The 25,113-nt window shown below is 36.0% G+C and overlaps 1 protein-coding gene across 26 annotated transcripts in view; it reads left to right on the plus strand.

Moving 5' to 3' along the window:
• The window catches only part of PIK3C2G (phosphatidylinositol-4-phosphate 3-kinase catalytic subunit type 2 gamma), a 510,459-nt gene that overhangs the window by 232,563 nt on the left and 252,783 nt on the right, over window positions 1–25,113 (plus strand). For 15 of the 26 annotated variants that reach the window (XR_011439709.1, XM_070270025.1, XM_070270006.1 and 12 more), the window contains 3 exons: window positions 4,302–4,372; window positions 13,723–13,786; window positions 21,638–21,697. Coding sequence is in view for 25 of the 26 variants with exons in the window: in XM_070270025.1 (XP_070126126.1) it covers window positions 4,302–4,372; window positions 13,723–13,786; window positions 21,638–21,697 (195 nt within the window). In the remaining variant the exon portion in view is untranslated. The remainder of the gene's footprint in view (window positions 1–4,301; window positions 4,373–13,722; window positions 13,787–21,637; window positions 21,698–25,113) is intronic. The other 11 variants (XM_070270013.1, XM_070270014.1, XM_070270027.1 and 8 more) reach the window with 1 other exon arrangement.

Raw genomic sequence — 25,113 nt, forward strand, 5'->3', positions numbered from 1 at the left:
ATCCAAATGCCTGTTAACAATTTGGACTGAAGAAATTACATGAACACATTACTGCAACTTCAGTATAGTAACAAATCACTTGGCTCTTGGAAAAATCATTTATGAGAAACTTATTAAGGTTATCACATTCCTACTATCCATGAATCCACTGGGAAGTGAATGGAATAGAAAATGTGAAGGGGAAACCGTTGAAGGAAGAAAAATAACACAACTCTTGTTCTAGTTGAAGATGGTTTATGTTGGTATCAACACGGTCTAAGTCAGGACAGATTAATATTCATAATATACACACATAAAATAAAACTACCTAGAAAGAGATTACTATGCTTTAATGACACAATTTCATGCTGTTAGATATGAATTTTATTCCCCATGTGATGTCTTGAGTTACTTCAAACCCAAATTGCACAGTAGGCAGTGAACTTTGATATTTTAGCAGTTTTTATCTGTAGAATCTTCCAATTACCAGCTTTAAGCAAAAATCCCATCACCCTGTCATTTACATCAGATAGCAGATTTCCAGTGAGTGATTCTTTTTTTTCTAGTCTGAGGTGTTTCATCATAAAAAGTTGTCAGGTGGTGCATTATGTTGCAATATATTTATGTGGAATATAACATAATGAGGCCAAGAGAGAGTTGTTTAGAAATGTCTTTTGGAACTCGTACCCAGCTCAGCTAGTATTGACAGCTCCAGGCTATGCATCTGAAATCTGCACAAAGAAACATTATAAAGCACAACTAATACTCTCAATATTAATAAACCTAAGAGTCTTCAAATTGTCCTCAATGTTGATGAAAAGCTGAAAACATCATGCTTCATTTCCACACAGGAGAAGAAGAGAAAATGTATGATTTTAATTTCTACTCTTGTTTGAAGTAGCACGTTCCTAAAAGAAATAACTTATCTCACTAGTAGTGAGATAATGACTAACATTTCAGTTTGGTGTAAACTAAGGTTTATTCTTAAATCCATATAACTCCACTACTCTGATGTAATATGTATCAAGCATAAATTTTATGTCTAGAGCTTTAACATTACTATCACATTTAATCTTCACCACAATTTTATGTGGCAAATACTGTTAAAAATAAGGAAATTGAAGCACAGGGAGCTTCATGACTTTCCCCAGATCACATTCATAAAACTGGGAAGCAGAGGAGCTGGGATTTGAGTCCACTCAGTGAGTCTCCGCAGCCCATACCTTATGTTACCAATTTATATCACAAATATGCTTAGAATTTATGGGCTACACACAAAAGTTTCAGATGTGAGTTTCAGAGCAGTTGGCCAAAATTCTAGCTTTATATATTTTTCTCGTTATTTTGTTTTGTTTTCCACAGCTATATCCACATACCCCAAAGTCTGGGACATAATAGTATTCAATGATAATTAACCATATTAAGTATATATTAGGTACCAAGCACTGCTATTAGTGCTTTACATGTTATTAATTCACAATAGCCCAGGAGCAAAAAAAAATTAGGGTGTTAGACTATATAATATTTTAGTCTTTTGTTATTAAAAACTCTAAAACTTTATTAACATTAATGGAAACACAAACATTTCAAAAATTTGCTCATGGTGTTGAAAATATTGCGAGGTGGACGTTGGTGTTATATCAAAATAATATATATATTGCAGTCTGATATACCTCAATTTTTGTTGCAAACTTTTAATGCCCATAAAGTAAGTTAAATTATAATTTCAATCGCAAACCCTATATTTGACAAGAAAATAAAAAATAAAAAGATAATTGCCTTGTTTTTAAAGTAAGTTTCATAAAATATTTCTGGAATAGACATGACGTATTGATCAATGTAAGATAACTGACGCAGTTTTATCAACTTGTGACCATTCTTCATGATCGGAACTGCTATATTTAAAATAATGGACCCTTGATTTGTTTTTCTTTTATGTATGGTATGACAATGAGATAGAGATGGTTTTCTTCTCTTGATCCTATTGTTTAAAGTGGTATCAAAATTCTCTGTGATTTTCATAATTTTAGCTGTAAGCTAAACACTTATGAATAATTATATTTTCTGTCTAGTAAAACAACATAAAACTGGCTTGATAATATTCTTTTTATATAATACTAGGAATATAACAATTATTATCATTCTATTAAATTTGTTGACAAAATTGCCTTTCAGTAGATACTTCAGAGTTTTCTAACTGTAAAAGGCATCACAAAGCTCAATTCATGTCAGACGGTTTTCCTACTGTAAACTTACTTGCATTATACTGATATATGGTAATTTAATTCTTATCTCATGAAATTATTCATAAAACAGGTTGACAGTCTTTAGAAATCATTCTAGATTTCAAATTTTTTTAAATTTTGAGTGTTTAAAAAACATTTTTATCTTTTTAAAAACTTTTTTTCTTTCTCTCTCTCAAATTTAATCAAAATACTGCCAACATTGTAGATAGTAATCATAAGATCAAGATTTCTTCCTAGTTCAAAAAAACTTCAGAGAACATTCACAGCAATAGATTTTTGTAAGAAAAAAGAAGAAAGACACCTTAACTTTTCCTTAAGACCTAAGTATAGCCTTCAGCTTTGGAGAAAAGTAAAGTGCACAATACATTCCACGGACAACTGCTCAAACTTTCCTCTAGCCTTTTGAGAGCCTTTAAATAAAAAATTTTTCTTGTAAGTGACAATACGACAAAGGCCAATTTTCCCCCCAAAGTTTGGAAGCATATTTAGAAGCCAAGTAAAGTGGTTTTAAAGTGAATATGATTATGCTGTACAGAAGGATGCAAGTAAGCCATCTTATGTATATGCTCGCTTTGGTTTTAACTTCTGAAAGATGGCAAGTGCCAAACATTACAGTTAAAGTCTTACTATCTCTTTTTTAGCTCTGGTTTCACTTTGTATTTTCCCTTCCCTTTTACTGTCCTTTCCATGCCTAAAGTTTAGCTTTCTCTGTTGAAGAAAGAAATTGTCTTAGCACTACCACATCACACTTTCAGATTTAGTTATCCCAGTGACTCTGGATGTAAATTCCTAGAGAGTAAGTCTCATGTTTTCAAGTTCCTTAGCATTCTATAGTGTTTCTTTTTAATATCATGTGCTCAAGGTATCGAATTATGTGACGACTTTATTCTCTCCATGTAACTTAGCTTCCTTCTTCTTCTTCACACAACAACCCAATATAACAATTAATTTACCTTTGACCTTAAGCCATATAAAGGTTTTCCTTCTAATGTTTTCTGTCAAACTCTAATAGGCAGTGGGATTTTTTTGTTTTGGGGGTGTTTTTGTTTTGTTTTGGTTTGGTTTTTTTTGCTGAGGAAGATTCAGTCTGAGCTAACACCCATGCCAATCTTCCTCTATCTTTTAGTATGTAAGCTGCCAACACATCATGGCCACTAATGGAGTGGTGTAGGACGGCACCCAGGAACAAACCTGGACTGCTGAAGCGGAGGGAGCTAAACTTAACCACCAGGCCACCAGGGCTGGCCCTCTAATAGGCAGTTTTAAAAATAGATTGTGTGTCTACTGACATACAAGCTTACAAACACCCTAGATATTAACGGGCTCAGTTCTCAAACTGAATGCCACTGCGTGGTGGAATAGTGCAATTATGATGTATATTGCATTCTCTACAGACTTGCATACGGTTTTCATGAATGCCTGTTGCAGAGAGCTAATCAAGGAATAAAGATGTGAATGTGTGTGTGTGTTTATGAATATGGTCCATAGGACTGATATTTTAAGATGAGTAGTTCCTGCTCAACTTGGGAGAAAACAATGCCGCCTGGTAACTCCTGGGATTTATATCTATCAGTAGTTGTCATTCATTAGCACAATTTAATGTTCATGAAATGGAAAGTTCTTTTACACTGACATCTTGGTGGCAAGACGTGGTAAAGCTGAAAAGTGGAGGAATTCATTCTGTGTCTGCAGGCTGATGTAACAAACTGTCAAGTCCTCTACTGACATGGCACCTGTGGCCTAAATGTAAAGAAAATGAGCATGTATGCGGGAGAACTGGTGTTTGAAAACTGCCTTCCTGCTAGGAGAAATTACTGTTTGACCTTGGTGATGTGAGGATGTTTTTCAACTGTCCTTGACATTTACCGTCAAGTTCATCTTTCTGTTTTACTTTTGAAAAGAATGCTTATATGGTTAAGGAGATTCTTGTAAGATCTTTAAAACAAAGTATTAAAATGATGAATGAGGGTTATCAAAAGAGGTGAATAAAATGACAGCAGGAAGTTACAGGCCTATTTTTATCTGGTACTCATTCCTGTTCACTCTATAAATATTAATATATTCTGCTGTCTACAGCATGAAGATGAACACAGTCAGTTTTATCTGAACCAACTTCTAGAATTTATGCATATTTGGAAAATATCCAGGTAAGACATTTTATTTCTGTTCTAAGAGTACTTTCTGATTGAGTTCTCAAGTCCCAAATCGCAATATTTTTCAGTTGATTGTAAAAACTGTCCTTTCGCTAGTACTATGGAAGCTATTTTACTTTTACTAGATACCTTCCTTTGGCAAATTCTGTTAATAATTATCTCTTCTTCACAGCTATTCAGATATTTTTGAAGAGTTGCTAACTAACACCTTCCAGAATAATCTAACATTCATTTAAAAATATCTCTGCTGCTGGTTATCACATTTTCAAGGATTTTTTTTCTCATTCACTTTGTGAATTTGAGCGTGCATGTGTCACTAAGCTCTTTGTATAACTGAATTTCCATACTTTGAAAGTCACCATCTCCCACTTTAAATTCCTTTCTGGAACTCCCTGATAATAATTGTTATATCATAAAAAGAGGAGTGTGAATTCAAATTAGAAAACTCAAGTGACAGCAAATGAACATATCCTAATTGATTCTGATATCTAAATGGATGCATGCATTATTTGAAAGAATAGACCTATCAAGAAGTTAACCTGGGAGAAGATATCAATGCTAAAGTATGGGTTTATCTGAAATTAAAGTTGTTTTGAGCTGAATGAGCAAAAAAATGGGGTGTGGGAAGTATATATCATAAATCCCTAAAGCAAAGCCTGATATACAAATATGAGTTAAAATTGTTTTTACTGACTACTAATAATAGCTATCACTTCATTGAGTTCTTCTACATTTTGCATACATTATCTCATCTACTTCTCCCTATAATCCTGTGATAATACATATTGTCTTACTCCAGAATCAAGGAGTAGCTGGAATCAGCAGCTCTGGAAGGTTTAATGACTTGCCTATGCCACTCAGTTCATTAGTGGCAGGACTGAAATCAGATCTGTCTGAAATTTGCAAAGGCCATATCCTTTATTAAATTATTGTTTCTTTGCACGTGTGCCTCCTTTTTTTTCCTCAAAAATACTCACACCATAAAATCATAGAATAGGTAGGACTAGAGAGGACTTTCAAAATAACCTAACCCAAAGTTTCATTTTATAGCTAATTACATGGATCAAGTATAGGTTCACCTCAAAATGACATATAAACAAAGACTGTAGTTTCCTTGTTCCAAAATAAATTCATCCAAAAAATTGTAGAGACATAAAGTCTGACAAATTCTTTAAAAAGTGGAAAATCCCTAGAAGACAAAGAACTGTCTCTCACCCCGCCATTGCCTGCCCCCTCACAGAAGTCTGGTGTCCTTCCACTGTGCAGGACGGGTGTCCACAGGGTTAAATCAGGGCAAAGGAGCAGCGGGGCCCTGGCAGGGACAGAGAAACCTCGGAACCTAAGGCCCCCCCCCCTTGCCTCCAATCCCAGGGCAGTGGGCTGCAATCTAGGGAAACTCCAGCTCCCAGTGCTGCTTCTCCTCTGGTGAGGAAACTGAAGAGAAGCTTAAAAAGACGTCAAGCATCGCACAAATAGTTAACACGACAGCCATGGCTGAAAACAAGCATCTAACTCTTAATCAGTGCTTATTCCACTTCAGTTGTATTCTACCCCCACCCTTATCTTTCTCAAATGTTGTCTAGCACAGGTACGTTTTCAGCTTCATAAAGACCATTGTAGATTTTGTTTTGTTTCCTCTTTTCCCCCAGGTTTATTGAGACATAATTGATATATAACATTGTGTAAGTTTAAGGCGTACAATGTGATGATTTGATATATATACATATTGCAAAATGTTAACCACAAAAAGGTTAGTTAACACATCCTTCAGTCACATAATTACCATTTTGTTGTTGCTATGGTGAGAACATTAAAGCTCTCCTCTCATAGAACTTTCAAGTATACAATCCAGTCATGTTAACTACAGTCAACATGCTGTACCTTAGATCCCTGGAGCTTATTTCTCTTATCACTGAAAGTTTGTATCCTTTGACCAACATCACCCCATTTCCCCCTACTCCTCAGCCCCTGGCAACCACCAATCTGTTGTCTGCTTCTATGAGTTCTATGTTTTTAGATTCCACTTACAAGTGAGATGATATGGTATTTGTCTTTCTCTGTCTGACTTATTTCACTTATTTAGCATAATGCCCTCAAGGTCCATCAGTGTTGTTGCAAATAAGAGGATTTCCTTCTTTTTTATAGCTGAATAGCATTCCTTTGTATATATATACCACATTTTCTTTATCCATTCGTCCACTGGTGAATACTTAGGTTGTTTCCACATCTTGGCTATTGTGAAGAATGCTGCAATGAACTGGCAGTGCAGATCTCTCTTTGAGATAATGATTTCATTTCCTTTGAATACATGCTAGAAGTGGGATTGCTGAATCATATGGTAGTTCTAGTGTTAATTTTTTGAGGAACCTCTATACTATTTTCCATAGAGGCTGCACCAATTTACATCCCCACCAACGCTGCACCAGAGTTCCCTTTCTCCTTATCTTAGGCAGCATCTGTTGTCTCCTGTCTTTTTGATAACAGTCATTCTAACAGGTGTGAGGTGATATCTCATTGCAGTTTTGATTTGCATCTCTCTGATGATTAGTGATGTTGTTCATGTACTTCTTTCATGTACTTGTTGGCCGTTTGTATGTATTCTTAGGAGAAATATCTGTTCAAGTCCTCAGCCCATTTTTTAACCAGATTGTTTTTGCGTTATTGAGTTGTATGAGTTCCTTATATATTTTAGATATTAGCCCCTCATCAGATATATGATTTGCAAATATTTTCTCCCATTAATAGGTTGCCTTTTCATTTTGTTCAATGTTTCCTTTGATGTGCCATTTGATGTAGTCCCAGTTGTTGATTTTGTCTTCTGTTGCTTGTGCTATGGGTGTCATATCCCAAAAATCACCACAAAAAACAATGACAAAAGGCTTTTTTCCTATGTTTTCCTCTAAGATTTTTACAGTTTCAGGTCTTGTGTGTAAGTCCTTAATCCATTTTGAGTTAATTTTTGTGACTGGTTTAAGATGGGGGCCCAATTTCATTCTTCTGCATGAGAAAATATAATTAAGCCAACACTATTTATTGAAGAGACTACCTTTCCCCAATGAGTATTCTTGGCTCCTTTGTCAAATATTATTTGACTATATATGTGTAGATTTATTTCTGGGCTCTCAATTTTGTGCCATTGGTCTGTGTCTGTTTTTATACCATTATCATAATGTTTTGATTACTGAAGCTTGATAATATAGTTTGAAATCAGGAAATGTGATCCCTCCAGTTTTGTTCTTTCTCAAGATTACTTTGCTATTCTGGGTCTTTTGTGGTGCCATTTTAATTTTAGGATTGGCTTTTTTACTTCTGTGAAAAATGACGTTAGAATTTTTCTTTAATTTTCATATCATTCATTGTTAATGTATAGAAATGCAATTGATTTTTGTATATTGATCTTGTATCCTGAAATTTTGCTGAATTTGTTTATTAGTTTTAATAGTATTTTGGTAGAGTCTTTAGGATTTCCTATATACAAGATCATACCAATTTTACTTCTTCCTTTCCAATCTGGGTACCTTTCATTTCATTTCTTGGCTAATTATCATTGCTAGGACTTCTAGTACTGTGTTGAATAGGAGTGGTGGGTGTCGGCACCATTGTCTTGTTCCTGATCTTAGAGTAAGAGCTTTCAACCTCTTACCATTGAGTATGATGCACGTAAGGGTTGTATATGGCCTTTATTATATTGAGGTATGTTCCTTCTGTATCCAATTTGTTGAGAGGTTTTACAGTGAAAGAAAGTTTAATTTTTTTCAGATGCTTTTTCTGCACTTATTGAGATCATATGATTTTTGTCTTTCATTGCATTAATGTAGTGTATCATATTTATTGATTCACGTATGTTGAACTATCCTTATATTCCAGGGATAAAGTCCTCTTAGTCATGGTGTATGATCCTTTTATTGTGCTGTTGAATTTGGTTTTCAAGTATTTTGTTGAGAATTTTTGCAGCTATAATCATCACAGATACTGGCCTGTAGTGTTCTTTTCTTGTAGTATCATCTGGCTTTGGTATCAGGGTAATTCTGGCCTCATATAATGAGTTTAGGAATGTTCTCTCTTCTTCAAATTTTTGGAAGTGTGTGAGAAAAATTGGCATTAATTCTTTAAATGTTTGGTAGAATTCACCCATGAAGCCATCTGTTCCTGGACTTTTTTTTGTTGGGAGGTTTTTGATTACTGATCCAATTCCCTTATTTGTTATGGTCTATTCAGATTTTCTATTTCTTCCCGATTAAATCTTGTTAGGTTGTATGTTTCTAGGAATTTATCCATTTCTTCTAGCTCGTCCAGTTTTTTGGCTTATAGTAGTCTCTTTCAATTCTTCTTTGTCTCTTGTAACAGCTTTTGACCTAAAGAATATTTTGTGAAATGTAAGTCTTGCTACCTCTGCTCTCTTTTGGTTTCCATATTCATGGATTATCTTTTTCCATCCCTTCACTTTGAACCTATGTGTGTTCTTGAAGCTGAAGTGAGTCTCTTGTAGGCAGTATATAGTTGGGTCTTGGTTTTTCATCCATTCAGCCACTCTTTGCCTTTTGACTGGAAAATTTAATCTGTTTACATTTAATGTAATTATTGATAGCTAAGGGCTTACTTTTGCTATCCTGTTAATTGTTTTATGGCTGTTTTATAGTTACTTTATTGCTTTTTTTCCTCTCTCACTGTCTTCCTTTGTGAATTAATGATTTTCCATAGTGGTATACTTCGATTCCCTTCTCTTTATCTTTTGAGTATCTACTAAAGGTTTTTGTTTTTTGGTTACTCTGGGGCTTACTTAAAACATCTCATAGATATAACAGTATATTTTATGCTGATAATCTTATTTGCATAGAAAAACTCTACTCTTTTACTCTTTCCCCCCCACATATTCAGTTTTGATGTCAGAATTTACATATCCTTTTTTTGTGAGGAATATTGGCCCTGCGCTAAGATCTGTTGTCAATCTGCCTCCTCTTTTTTGCTTGAGGAAGACTGTCACTGAGCTAACATCTGTGCCAATCTTCCTGTACTTTATGTGGAATGCAACCACAGCATGCCTTGATGAATTGTGCTAGGTGCATGCCTGGGATCCGAACCTGCAAACTTCAGGCCACCAAAGCAGAGCCCACAAACTTAACCCCTATGCCACCAGGCCAGACCCTACTCCTCTTTACGTTGTGTGACCATTAGCAAATTATTGCAGCTACAGTTATTTTTAATACTTTTTTCCTTTAATCTTTATACTAAAGTTAAGTGGTTAACACACCACCATATTACAGTATTAGAGTATTCTGAATATGACTATTTACTTACCTTTACCAGTGTGTTGCATATTTTCATGTTTTCTTCTTACTAATTAGCATCTTTTCATTTCAGCTTGAACAACTCCTTTCAGCATGTCTTTTAAGGCAGGTCTAGTGGTGAAGAATTCTCTCAGTTTTTGTTTATTTGAGAAAGTTTTTATCTCTCCTTCATTTCTGAAGTATTTGCTGAGTAAAGTACTCTTGGTAGGCAGGTTTTTTTCTTTCAGCACCTTAAATATATTATCCTTCTCTTTCCTAGTCTGTAGGGTTTCTGCTAAGAAGTCTGCTGATAGACTTATGGTGGTTCACTTTTATGAGAATATTTTTTCTCTCTTGCTGCTTTTAAAATTCTCTCTTTGTCTTTGATTTTAGACAGTTTTATTATAATATGTCTTGGAGAACATAATTTTGAATTGAAATTATGCAGTGATTTATTACTTCATGAACTTGGATGTCCAAATTACTCTCCACATTTGGGAGGTTCTGAGCCATTATTTCTTTAAATAAGCTTTCTGCTCCTTTCTTACTCTCTTCTCCTGGGACTCCAACAATGCATAAATTGTTTCTCTTAATGATGTCCCATAAGTCCCATAGGCTTTCTTCATTCCTTTTCATTCTTTTTTCTTTTTGCTCCTCTGATTGGGTAATTTTAAATAACCTGTTTTTGAGTTTAGTGATTCTTGCTTTAGTTTGGTTCAGTCTTCTGTTGAAGCTCTCTATGAAATTTTTTAGTTCAGCCGTTGCGTTCTTTAGCTCCAAAATTTGTTTTGTTCTTTTTTGTTTTCTCTTTGTTGAGCTTCTCATTTTGTTCTTGAATTGTTTTCCTGATTTCATTAAATTGTTTTTCTGTGTTCTCTTGTAGTTCTTTGAGCATCTTTAGAAAAATTATTTTGAATTTTTTGTCAAGCAATTCGTGTATTTTCATTACTTTGGGGTCAGTTGCTAGAAGTTTACCATGTTCCATTGGTGGTGTCATATTTCCCTGATTCCTCATGATCCCTGTAGCCTTGTGTGTCTGTGCATAGGCAGAAATAGCTACCTCTTCCAGATTCTATAGGCTAACCTCAGTGTGGAAAGAAGCTGTAGGTATGGGCTAGCTGGAGCATGCAACAACCCTAGGTCTGGCAGTGCAGGTCACCAAGTGGAGGGTCTTATGATACCTCCAGGTCTGGGGGCATGATGTCTCTGCTCAGGCTGCTGGAGTCCACAGCATAAATAACTGTGATGGGTCCTTAGTAAGTGCTGCAGTTTTCATCCTTCAATGTCTCTAGATCCAGCAGCTAGGGACCAGGGCAGGCAGTAGTTGTTGGCAGAGATAGTGGTATGCACACGTAGCTGTGGAGGCCAGCTGCAGATGCCTGTGTAGTGGCAGGGGCTGGCTGCAGACACACACATAGTGGGGGTAGAGGGCCATCAGCAAGGACTAGGACTAACTACAGGTACCCTGGCAGCTGTGGGGGTCCTGGTTGTCAGCATGTACACCTGTTGCAGGATCTTGCCTTGGTCATGCGCACAGCACAGCAGTGGAGGCTGTTATGGGAGTCAGGCCAGAGAGGAGCAGGTGCACAGCTCGAGGAGCTATTTACAAGCAAGCCCAACAGGGCAGACCAGTGACAGGAAACAGGGCTGGAGCTGAGCCCATAAGCCCATAAGCAGCTGTGGGAGATCTGGCTGTTGGCGTGCACTCCTGTGGTTGTAGTTTCTCCCCATGGGCATGTGCGCGGCAATGGAGGCAAGTGATAGGAATCAGGCCCAGGGCGTGAAGGTGCAAAGCCTGTGGGTTAGTTGCAGGTGAGCCCTGTGGTGCAGGCTAGTGACAGGAGATAGGGCTGAATCTGGGCCCACACACAGCTGTAGAGGCCTTAGCTGTCAGTGTGCACTTCCGTAGCTGCCAGATCTCCCCATAGATATGTACATGGCAGTGGAGGCTGCTGATGGATGTCAGGCTAATAGCATGCAGACACACTTTGGAGAGGCTAGCGGTGGAAGCCTGCCATGAGGGCTAGGCTTGCATCTTGCACTAGCGCAGTCACAGAGGCCTAGATTGGCTGCAGGTGTGGATCTCAGGCTCTGGCAGGGGTTGGGGGTGGGAGGAGGAAGTGAAGAGAGATTCAAGCAGCTGCCATTTGCAAACATGAATACCCGTGGAGAAAAAAACCGATGAGACCTGCAGGGAGTCTGCAACAGCTGTGTTGATTGTTGGTTTCTTCAGTAGTGAAAGCTGCTGGGGTCCTCTGCAGAGCAGGTCACTGGGAACCATGGTAACTCCCACTGTGTGGCTGATATTGGTAGCCCATGTCCCTCTTCCTTGTTCCTAGCTGTCTTTGTACACATCTCAGCCTTGCTGGACTCTGGGTGGGGTGAAACCAATGCAGGTCCTTTGCATGGTGTCCCAAAATGCTGGGGGAGCTGGTCACTCACCCCACTCTCCCTTTCCTAGTAAGGAGAACTCTTTCTACCTGTAAATTTCCCTCTTAGTACTGAGCAATGCCTGCCAAGGGGAGGGAATAACGTAGGCAAAATGAAGCCGTTCTCCCTTCCCTTTTTGTGCAGTTATTCTCAGGTTTTTTGTTTCAAGGTATTGCTGAAATTTCTTAGGTGGATACCTGAGCTCTCTCAGTGCTATTTTTGTTTGTGGATAGTTGTTGATCTTTGTCGGGGACAAAAGCTGAGATCTCCTACTTTGCCATCTTCATGACCCTCAGGACTTTGCTTTTTGAAATACAATGCTACTCTGCCAGCCCTCCCCAGACCACTTTATGGTATCATTAAAAGATCAAGCACTAGATGGCAGGAGCTTTGACTTCACTCTCCCTCTTCCCTAACTCAGCTATCTCTTAGAAGTTGGGCAAATCACATCCCTTCATCATTTCTAGGAATTTTTCTATAAATAGATACAATACCTAATAGCAAGGTACTGCAGCAGGTTTATTCTTGGGAGCCTTTTTAGTTTTAGAATCAGGTTTTACATAAAAACTCTCCCACTCTAAAATCTTTTGCTATGCTTTTCCTACACTCCCATTGACTTTTACGTATTCCATGCATTTTGTCTTTGAACTGTTACATGGAATCCAACTAAAGTGATGACCTAATAAAGGAGGAGAAAGCAGCTACTGTGAAATATGTTGGCATGTTTGTAACACTGTGTTTTTGTGTTGTATGATTCATTATTCAATTCAATTCAGGAGTTTTCAGGACAAACAGGAAGGGAAAGTGCATAATGTTTAGGAAAATAATTTTGAAACAGTGAAGCCAGAAGACTCTTGCTCAACTCATATCTATTCTGCCCAAGCACAGATAAAGCTGGATCAGTAAGAGAAACTTAGGAAAGAAAAACGTAGAGGTTTGGTGTCAAAGATGTAAACCCCATCTATAACAAATATATGTCGTTAATTCTGAAAGCAATTCTTTACAAGATTTTGCATATTTAACATTTCTTGGTGTTAGTATTTGTTATTATCTGCTTATGAATCCCTCTACAACTTACATTTTGAATTAAGAATAGTTTGATATGGGGCTGGCCTGGTGGCGCAGCAGTTAAGTTCACATGTTCTGCTTCAGCAGCCCGGTGTGCACTGGTTCAGATCCTGGGTGCAAACCTATGCGCCGCTTGTCAAGCCATGCTGTGGCAGGAGTCCTACATATAACGTAAAGGAAGATGGACACGGATGTCAGCTCAGGGTCAGTCTTCCTCAGCAAAAAGAGGAGGATTGGCGGCAGATGTTAGCTCAGGGATAATCTTCCTCAAAAAGAAAAAAAAAAAAAAAGACAGAGAATAGTTTGATATAATGAACAGTTTGAGAGGTTTGGTTAATTTATCATGGATTTATTTGGAGTTCTAAAGTTTTCAAATATATTTGTTGTCATCAAGTTATATGAACTTTATAAGGCACCCATCTGAAATGGCTTTTAAACATATGTCAACAGTAATCCTTTTTAAACCATGCCTGCTATAGAGCCATGGACAAAGCAGAAGTTGTGAGAAATCTGCTAAAGATAACACATTTTCTTTTTCCCACCTAATTTTAAACAGAGTTTTTTTTTTTTTCTTTACAGACAGTGCCTCTCAACGGTAATCAAAAAGTATGACTCCCATTTGAAGTATCTATTGAAAACCCAGGTATTAACTTTTGTTACTTCATCTATCAATTTGCTAAGCAGTTATTAAGCATCTACTTTCTAAAACTTTGCAAGTTTCTGAAGATATAAAGGTGAATAATACAGAGGGTCTACATTTGAGGGGCTTTCATTCTATCACAGCAAAACAGACAAATAAATAGGTGTGTGCAGTAAAGTGTCATAGGTACCATGAAAGACCTGTGTGTACACAGGACACAGAAAAAAGAGTTACCAATTCTACTTATTTCATCTGAATGTTCAAAAATGAGTATGCCAGACAAAGAAGGGGCGTGGTGAAAGAAGGTGGGGAGTAGGGATAACTTTCAGTGAAGTAAAACGTGATCAGAAGCAGCTAGGAAACAGCATGATGTGATTAGGAACCCGTATGAAATTTGGACTGGCTACAATTCAGGTTCAAGGTGGAAGCCTGGAAAGAGACCAAATGAAAGGGGCAAACAGGGGCCACGTTACGTGGGATCTTAAGGACATTTTATGGACAATTTAATGATTTTCTAATTTACCAGATGATGACATGGAGCCATTATGCAGGGCAGTAGAATGACAGACGGATGATGAGAGGAGCATTTCATCAGCCCAAAGAGATGAGGAGGACATGGACAAAAGTTCTATTATTAGGGATTCTTAGGAGGGGACAGATTCATAACAGGTGAAAATGTGCAATTTACATGATTTGGTGAAAGACTGTGAGCAACAAAGGAGGAGGATGTCTAAAATATCTCCAGACTCCTAGCTGCTGACTGACTGCGTGGAGACATCAGTTAAATAAAACAGTGAAGATAGGAGAAGCTAGCTTGGCAGGGGAAAATGATGGATTCAGTCTAAGACTACTGAGATTTAGTCACCTATTGGGCACCCAAGTGTGGTAACCATTAAGCAGATCATTTCTCACAGCTTGTTCTTCCAGGCAAGGGATAGTCTTTCACAGGTAATACATCATATGATTACAGGAAATTGTATAAGTAGAGAATATTTGTAAAATGAATGAGGACTTCTTTTTCCATTACACAATTGACTCCTGATATATATAAAAGAACACAGATCTTAAGTGACTATTCCTAATATTAATGTTCAGTAAAGGGTTCTGACAATAATAAATTATATTTCTTGATGTAGATACCAAACTCATACATGAATTCCACATAAATATCTCAAGACATGGTGATGACAAATACATGACTCATATTTCTTCCCAAAGTGTAATCCTTTCTCACTCTAATTCCATTTTTCTTTCTTGAGCCTGGCTTGAACCTGGAAGTTTAATATGTGGAATGTGAAAGGAATTCACAATTGCTTTGTTTGAAGTCTCATGAAAGTGTCATAATTAGTAGTTCTTTCAGCTTGATTCTTTACCTTTGTGATAGTTGTTCTTTCTAATGTAGAATTTGAAATTTACCAGGTGCTCTGGGCACATTAAGAGTCATTTCTAGATCATTTATGTCTCTTGACTATATGTAGATTATAATTTGAGGTTATAACTTACTTATAGATGAATTTTAATTATCTAAATGTCTCAGTACTGCTCATGTATTACAGATGTCTTTTTATACACACACACATGCGAATTGTTGAGAATCTATAATGGTTCTTAATTTCCAAATACAGAAGTTTGGTCATATTATTCATATACGAAGCCTCTAATATATTTATTTTGAAAGAACCATTGACTATTGTAAATTTTTTCAATATGACTTAAAAGTTGGCAAAACATCAAAGAAATACTGTCCTTACATTAGCACTGGAAAATAGTTATCACCACCCACATTTGAATTATTTTATCAATAGGCCACACTGTCTGTGATTTTCCACATGAACTCCATCCAAAACAATGAGCTTTTTAAATGAAGCATGAAGCATCAATAGTCAATATCTGAGAAGTGAGGACAGACTATGATATTATCAATTTGCAATTTTGCGCTTTCTGTTTGGCGAGTACATTAAACAGCGTTACATCAAGTGTAGACCCTCTGCTTTATTTGAGAACAGTATCAATTTGAAAAATAATGATTTTTTATATTTCCCGAACTTGGATTATTACATCATTTGAAAAAATAACAAAGAAGCAGGCTGAATAAATATGACATGAATATTATTGAATAATATGGATAATTTAATCTTCAAATATTTTCTTTCCTCAGCAATTGTTATTTAACATATTTTAGACTTAACTTTTTTATTTTGGGCATCCTAACAATTATGTTTGTTAAAAAGCTAGTCTTGTAAGTAATTTCCTTAGGCATTTTTTCCATCTGTTCTATTCCACTAATACCCTGAAAGGTAAGGAATACTTTCTGTATTCATTCTATATTCTATATTCATTGCTAACATTTCAGAGAAATTAAGAATAGAAGAAAGAGAAAGAATTTTCCCCTAAGGTATTAGTTAATGCAAGTTACTGAACTATTTAGTCACTGGAATCAGGAGACACAGAAGTCAGAACCATGCTCTGAAGTTGCTGATCACCTCGGAGAGACAGCATATTCACATAAATAATGTACACAGAGTGCTATATAGAGAGAGCAATTCAGTGTAAAACCAGATGTCAATATAGGTGAAAGACTCAAATTCTGATTCAAAGTTGCTTCTTCCTAGCAGCTCTAATGCACTGTCTCCAAAATTTTTATTAAAATGCTGATTAGGACCTTTAGAGAAAGTTAGCTATCCCTGCTACTGATGACAAACTTACACTAGAATCTAGTGACGGGTGAACTAATTATAAACTAGATGGATCTGGATTGAGAAAAATCTATTCATGCTTCAAAACGTGGTTTGACTTCATGAAACATCCACCTGGTCTGAAAATAACTAAAAATCTCCAAACCATTTACCATCTAGCCCATGACTCAGACTATACCAACTAGATAATCAGAAGAGTGTGGCATTTCTATTATTCAGGTTTAAGCCACTCAATGAGGAAGGCAGAATAATACTTATCTCACACTTTCCCCTCCACAAGACCAAAATCCAAATGTATTCAGCCTTTAGATGAGGCTAAAAATTCCATATATAAGTAGAAAGAAAGGGAGCTTATGGGGATCTTATACATTTAGCTTTTTTAGAACTGAAGCTCTCTTAGTAACAAGCAGATCTATTGTTGGATTTCCGGAAGTTCAATTTCAAACATAACTTAGAGTGGCAGTTAGGATAGAATTTAGGAGCAAAGATTCCAAAGTCAGATAGATATATATGCCAACCCTCTGCCACTATGGAAATTTTTATTCAACCTTCCTAGAGTTCATATTATTCATCACTAGAGTGAAGATAATAAAATATGATATAAAGATATTTTAAAAAATTAGTGAAACAGTGCTTAATATAATATAGTGACTGGAGATAAAAAGTGTTCAAGGAAAGATAAGTACAAGTGTTATTTTGTTGCTATTAGTGTTACTATTTTTAACACTATTACTAAAGTAGGGGACTGTATAGCATCCAGAAGAAAAATGTCACAAAACTTATTGGCATTCACAATAGAATACAAGAAGAGGTAGGAAAGGAGCAAAAATTCATAGGAAGAAAATAGAATAAAATGAATAGGTAACAAGGACCAGTTGAAAGGTCACAAAGGAGAAGTCAAGGAGATAAAGTCAGGTCACAAGGAAAATAAAACACAATTGCAAAATTGGAACCTACCTTAACAGAAACAAAGGGCATACTGGAACTAGTAAAAGTGAAATCTATTATGTATAGAACACTCTAGACTTGAAGAAGAAGAAAAACTTAAAAAGTGAAAGTAGATCTTCAACAAGGAAGATAATTACCAGCCAACATAATTTGTATACCTAGTGAGATAGAAATCATTGAAGAGTTTTTTCAAAGGAATAACATGATCGATATAAAAAATAAAAGAACAGTTTATTTGGGATTTGTGCAGTGAATTAAATAATAAAGAAGAACATGTAATAATATATATACAAATGAAATAATAAAAAATAGAGCAGGCACTCATTAAACAATAAGTTTGGGAAGAAAATATTGCTAGTATCATAGGATCTGCCCATGTGGCATTTCATATCTTTTCTCCTCTACATGAGAGGTATCCTTTGGTGAAAGCATTTCGTAGCTTTTCTTTACTATTTCACACCACCAAAGTATCCAAAGGCAAGATAGGGTTTAACTTTCCTTTTCAATGTCTACATAAATGGAATAAAATGGTATGTACTTTTTGAGCCATGTATCTTTCACTCAATATTTTTTTTGAGGTTTATCCACCTTGTTCCATGGGTATTTGATTTGTTTATTTTCATTGCTGTATAGTACTCAGTTAGATGAGTGAACATCAACTTATTTATCTATTGCACTGTTGAAGTACATTTGAGCTGATATCAAGGGTTTTCTAGGGTATATACCTATAGGGTCATAGACTTACATGATATCACCAAACACTTTTCTAATAGAGTTGTACGCATTTCACAATATATGAGAGTTCCCATTGCTCCGTATTTTCACCTGTGTGGTATTGTCCAACTTTTAAAATTTTTGCCTATGTGAGTTTATGTAATGACAGCTTATTTCAGTTTTAATTTTCATTTCCATGACTACTAATAAATTCATGATTCCTTACTCTTTTTAAATGTAATATCAAACTGTCGTCTTTTATAATTTCCATATTCAAATATTTGTTCATTTTTCTACATTGATCTTTTTCAAATAGAGTTTTGGGAGTCATTAATGTATTTAGCTCTTCCTTTGGTTATGTGTATTGTAAATAGCTTCGGATGTTGGTGGCTTGTCTTTTCACTTTCATTAGGATGTCTTATTTGTTAAATTAACTTTATCAAAGTTTATTTTATATAAAATAAAATACACTCATGTTAACTGTATAGTTTGACTAGTTTTGTAAATGCATATACATATGTAACCACCACAGAAATCAAGATATAAAATATTTCCATTACACCAAAAATTGCCCAAGTGTTTCTCTGCAGTTAATCCCTCCCACCCTAGAATCATGCAACCAGACTTACTTTATCTCAGTATGGATTTCTTTTGCCTTGATCTCCAGTGGAATTTTACTAGAAATGATAAGAACAGAATCCTTGCCTTGTTATTAATCTTAAGGAGAAAGTTACATTCTTTCACCATTGAGTATGACGTTATTTGGAATTATGTAGTATGGTATGAAGTTAGTTGACCGTTAGTAGGTTGATGAAGTTTCCTTCTATTCCTAGTTTGCTAAGAGTTTATATCAGGGATGGGTGAGGAATTTTGTCAAATACTTTTTCGGTATCTATACAGGTGGGCATATGGTTTTTCTCATTTATTCTTTACAAATTTTTAAAAAGCATCTTTGCGTTATTGGGATAAACCACACTTTGTGAGGATTTAGAACACTTTCCAAATATTTCTGGGATCAATTGGCATATATTTTAAGGATATTTGCATTTATATTTATGGGAGACATCAGTCTATATTTTTATTTTCTTGTAATCTTGTGCTTTGATTTTGGTGTTGAATTAATGCTGGCCTTATAAAATAAGTGGAGAAGCATTCCCTCCCATTCTGTATTCTGAAAGAATCTGAGTAGATTGTTTTATTTCTTCCTTAAATGTCTGATAAAATTCACCCATGAAATCAGCTCTTGGGAGTTTTCCTTTTGGGAAGGATTTCAGCTATAAATTCAGTTTCTATTAATTGACATAGAACTATTCAATTTTAAAGCCACAAATTTCCCTCTAAATTTTAGCAGCATCCCACAAATTTTGATATGTTGGCCGTTATCTCTTTAAATATCTCTCTGCCTCATTCTTATCTTTCCAGAACTCCAATTGCACATATGACTTTGTCTGACAGCTCTTAGCTCTTGTGTTCTGGTCTTTCTCTCCGTTGTTCTTTCCCTTTGTGTATCAACTAAGAGAATTTCTCTTGACCTATCTTCAATTTCATCGATACTTTCCTTAGCTGTGTTCAATCTGCTGATGAGTCCATTGAAAGAATTCTTCATCTCTAATATCATATACATTTTAATATTTCTACCATTTCCATTTGACTCTTTTATAAAGTTTCCATCTCTCTGCTAAAATTCCCCATCTTTTCATGCATGTTGTCCACATTTTCCACTAGTGCCAGTAACATGTTAATCATAGCTATTTTAAAGTTCTTGTCAGATTGTTCTAACATCTGGGTCATTTCTTTAGTTTTGTTGTTTCATCTACTGACAATGGGTTGTTGTATCTTGCTTTTTTTTTGTATGGATCCTAATGTTTGATTGAATGCTAAACATCATGTGGAGGACAATAGTAGAGACTGAGGTAAATTGTATTCATATCTGGAAATGAGCAATGCTCTTCTGTTATCCTATGAGTATGTAGGGTTGATACAACATAGACAGGATTTGAGCTTTATTTGTGTTTTGTTGTTGCTATCGCTATTGTCAGGGAACTTCAGGCTTCAAATTACTCCAGTAGTTAGCTACTATTACCTGTACTTACGTGGGGCCTGTGGTACCAGAGCTTTTTTCCTCAGTGTCCTTGCTTGCCTATGCCACAGAGACAGTCCCTTTCAACACTTTTGTCTCTCCCCCAGCACTACCCTGCTCTTGCTTATTATTCAAAATAAACTAATTTTTGTAGTAAAGTGAGTTCTGTGTTGTAACGGAACACAGCCTTGGGCAGACTGTGTTCTTAAGTCTCAAAATGGGAACTTTCTCAGAATTCCTGCTCCCCTACATGGCAGCCAAACTATGTGTTATATCTGCAGTTAGTTTTGTACAGGAGAGAGTTTTCTGCCCCTACTCCCAGTGGTACCCAACCTCTGAGTGGTATCCATGTAGGATACTACACTCAAAACAGGGTCTCCTGCCCCCTCCCCAGGAGCAAAAGGTGTTTGCTTCTACTTTTCCCTCACCAGCAAAAGATCTTGAGCTATGTCTACCTCTCCCCCTGAAGCAGACTGTCTTGCTTTCTCTCCCTCTCTCTCAAAAGCAGGAGATTTTTTTGCCTGGGACCAGGGTGACAGAGGGCTCTGCCCCCTCCTAGTACCATCACTTTCCTAGTACCATTAACCAGCAGCTTAAGGCTTTTGATTCTCATGAGAGAAGGCTCCACAGAAATAGGCAGAGCTTTGGACCTATTTCCCAGAAACAGCCCATCATCTACTACATACCTCACCACTGAATGGACCTTCAGTTTCCCGCAATGCCTTCAATATTCCCCCTGAATGACTGGTAGGTGTCCATGGAAGAGAGCTTGCGCATGATTGTAAACTCTCCCTAGAGGATCTCCCAAGATCTTGGACTCCCAGATCTTCTAAGTTGACATGCCAGCTCACACCTGGGCTTTAAAAATTTGGTAAAATTTTAGCTGATTTATTCTTACCCTCTTGTGTAGTGGCCGCCTCTTTCTCCTGTGCTCTGCTGAAGATCAAAGACTTTGTGTGCCCCACCTCTCCTTGGAGGGTCGAACACTCTTTGGAATTCAGTATACTTGGTCACCTTGTGACCCCAAATTTCTAATGGGATCAGAAAAAATTGTGAGTTTTGTAATATTATCTGCCTTTTTTCATTGTTACTGTTGGACTGAAGTTCTATATTTTAAGCTAAAATAGAACTCCAAAGACTATTTTTCATCTTTAAGGGACAATTTATAGTAGCAATAACTACTGAACCTGGAATGAAAATAATTCTAAATTCTCAATTTGTCTCCAACCTCATTAACTGAATTTGATAATTTTCAGGATATAAATATAAACAGAAATTCATTAAGGTTTATATAAAATCTGCAAAATGGCAAGCTGTTTCATGGCTGTTTAAACACATATTACTTTGGTTTCCATCAGGGCTAAATGAAAGAGGGGAGGGAACTTTATGCTGTTTTTGTTTTGTTTTGTTTTCCAGAAAGATGCAGAGGCAAAAAGTTTGTCACCAATCTTCTTCAATGTTCAAAATACTTTTAAGGTATGCTTAACGTCTAAAGTGTTAGAATGCTGCTCCTTCAGGGTCTATGTTACATCAAATATTTCCTAAAATAAGCTTGGAATCCAGCACATAAAATAACATCTCAGCATTATTAACAGTTTTCATTAACCTGAAGAGTCATAGAAAGAATTTATAAGTAGTCTAATCCAAACTCCTATGTAATGCAAAAATTTCTAAGCATTCCTGATTGCTTGCAGAGTATACCTGTAACGTAGAGGAACTCTCAATTGACAGGAGAGCCTACCCAATTTTTGAACAAATAATTTTTGCAATGATTTTCCTAATATTGAGCCAAAGTGAATGTCTTTAACTTTGCAACCATTTGTTCTAATTCATCATTCTAAAGCTACTTACAGTAAATCTAATCTCCTTTTCACTTGAAAAGACATCAAATACTTGAAAATGGTTATCATGTTTTCTTTTTCTTCTTTTTTTCAGTCTAAAATTCCCTAGTACCATCAACTACCTTTATTTTATGTCCATTAAACTGTTGTCTTATGGCTTATGTCTCAGCACCCTGTGTGCTCCATCTGTGACCCAAACTTTCTCCTCCATCATCTAAATACTAGATGCTCTGAAATGTTAGACACTCAACTTCCAATTTTTCTTTATCTACATTCTCTCTCTGGACAATCATATCCAAATTCTTGACCAAGTATCACCTCCATGAAAACAATGCCTAAATCTAGGTTTAATATCTCTTGAAGTCAAGTGCTAATCTTATCGTGTTTTGTGTCTGCAGAGTATCTCATACAGTGGACCACGTCATCATTGGATTTGTAAATAATTTTAGGCTGATTATTACCCCTCTACCAGGGTGTGGGTACATGCACATGTTTGTATATTTAGGGGAAGCTCCATAGTTTTTGGTTAGAAAAGTGTTTCTATACAGCAATTTTGCATTTGCTTCTGCATGGGTCCAAAATAGTCACAATACTCTGGCACAATTTTTAGCATAAATTCCTGCTATGGGTAGTATAAATTAATACACCACAGCCCCACAAGACACAGTTTCTCAAGTAACCATTTTCTTCACTCAAAGCCCCTGGGTAAAGAGGCTTCCTCAAAAGTTCCCTTGGTCAGTAGGCATTGCTTTTCTTCTCCCACCTTTTGCAGGTAACAATCCATCCAGTGTCACGTTTTTTCAGGGATCTCTAACCAGCTCCAGCCCTTCCCCTACTTCCACCAGCTGGTTTAGGCCTAAAATTTCAGCGCTTGTCCCACTGTGAGCAGTAAACACCAATCTCTAAGCCCTTTGGCCTAGATCTAGTCTGATATTTCCCCTAGGCCATTGACACATCAATGTTCAAGCTACTGCTCAGGCTGGAAGTTCCCTCTTTAAAATTTCTGTCACCTGGAGATATATCTTATCTTTGTCTAGGGCTAAACTGTGTATTTACATTTTGTCTTGTAGTTCATTTATATGAGCATGTGAATGTGTGTGTGTGAGTGTGTGTGTATGTGTTTGTGTGTGTGTGTGTGTGTAGAGTGTCTGTTTTCTCGGTCCAACCATTGCTAGAGCTAGAATCCCATTGCATTTTGACTATCTGAAGGCTGTGTCTACTTGGTTATCCCCTTGGCAACTCAAGCTCTGTGTATCAAAAATACATGCCTCACAATTCTAACAAAAATCTTCCCATTTTGCCTGTGTTTCCTGTCATAATTAACAGCACCCTCTCTTTTCGGTCTCCCAACTATGAAATTTTGGAATCACCTTAAATCCAATCTTTCTGTTGGCTCTCAGTCCAATTAATCACCAAGTTCATTCTATGATTGCCAACATTTCACTTAACATATTCTAGCAATCACAGGAATGTAATGAATATAATATTTATGTTTGAGAATTTTTGTTTAGATTAAAGGAGATAAATATATCAGATAAGAAGCACTCAAAGACTGGAGTAAGAGACGGAGTAAATTAACTACAGAGTGATTCAAGTCAACCCAGCATTTGCATTTTAACTAGTAATATTTTATGGATTTCCATAAATTCACACATATCACATATCTCCTTAAAATGTATGAGTGAAAACTAAACATAGCATTTAATACATAATTCTCTTATAGTTTTTATGATTTTTAAATTTTCGTTTTGTTAGTTATCTGGGTATGTACGGTGTCTGATTTCTTTTATAAACTGAAAAATCTGTTTAAGTGGATAAAAATTAATTATTTAAAAATTACTAACTAAAATTTAGCCCTTATTCTCTGCCAGGCACTTTTTCATATTTTATCTTATTTAATCTTTACAACAACTCTATAATTAATTACTATTGTTCTGATTTTATAGAAGGGAGAATTCAGGCCCATGGAAGTTAAATAATTTGATAACAGTCATAAGTAGGAATAGGACAAAACCAGGATTTTAACATACACAACCTGACTGCAGAGCTGGAAATACAGTTTACTCTGCTGTTCTGAATAAGTATATTAATAGTTGGTTTGCTCTCCACTGGGAAAGTCCAATTTGTCAAGTCCAGTCTCAAATGTGGTACTTATAACTAAACTTTACTTCAGATTATATACATGGAAAATGTGGTGGAACTCTAACTTTCTGGGTATGGCGAGTACATGTCTTTCAATTTAATTTAATAATGAAGTAGATCTTCTGGCAGCCACGTCACAATGTTGACTCATTGAGTTCACATATAAAATAACAACTGAGTCTTTTCCACATGAATTACTCATAAGCTTTTCTTCCTCATTTTATAATTGAGTAGTTTTATTTTCTTAATCTGTGAAAGACTTAAAATGTATTCCAATTAAATTGCATCTTCTTACTTTTAGCTCATTAATTGAGTCTGCTGTCATTTTTGAAATTCTGATTGTGTCTTTCATAGTTTTAATTAGCTATTCTTCCTAGGTTTTTGTCATCAGTTTTCAGTGTTTATAAAATCACACAAAAGAGGTACTGGCAACATATTAAAATGTTTTGTTTTTCCATGAAAGACACAAAATGGTATTCCCATAATATACTACCCATTTTATCTCTTTGTATTGATAATATTTTGTTAAGAAAATGATCTAGAATAAGTAGAGTTAAAATAGTTTTGTGTTGTGGATCCATATCTCTGTGGAAAAAAAAGAGAAAAAATATTTTCCCACCTCTTTTGAAATAAACCGTTCTATTCTCCACTAGAATGACTGTGATGCTGGTGACAGCTGACATGTTTTGAAAAGCCACTATCATTAATGATATTTAAAAACTATATAAAAACATTGTAGAGTGAAAGGTCATTAGCACAGAATCAAAGAACAAAGAGAGAGTTCTCAACATAGTTAATGGTTACACATGGAAAAGACTAAGGTCAAAATAGGGCAGATTTTTTTTTAATGAAAGCTAATTTAAGAACATGTGAAAGCTGAGAAATAAAAGACTAATGAAAAGCTCTTAG

The sequence above is a fragment of the Equus caballus genome, chromosome 6 (assembly GCF_041296265.1).
Source record: "Equus caballus isolate H_3958 breed thoroughbred chromosome 6, TB-T2T, whole genome shotgun sequence".
In the NCBI taxonomy this organism is placed as follows: domain Eukaryota; kingdom Metazoa; phylum Chordata; class Mammalia; order Perissodactyla; family Equidae; genus Equus; species Equus caballus.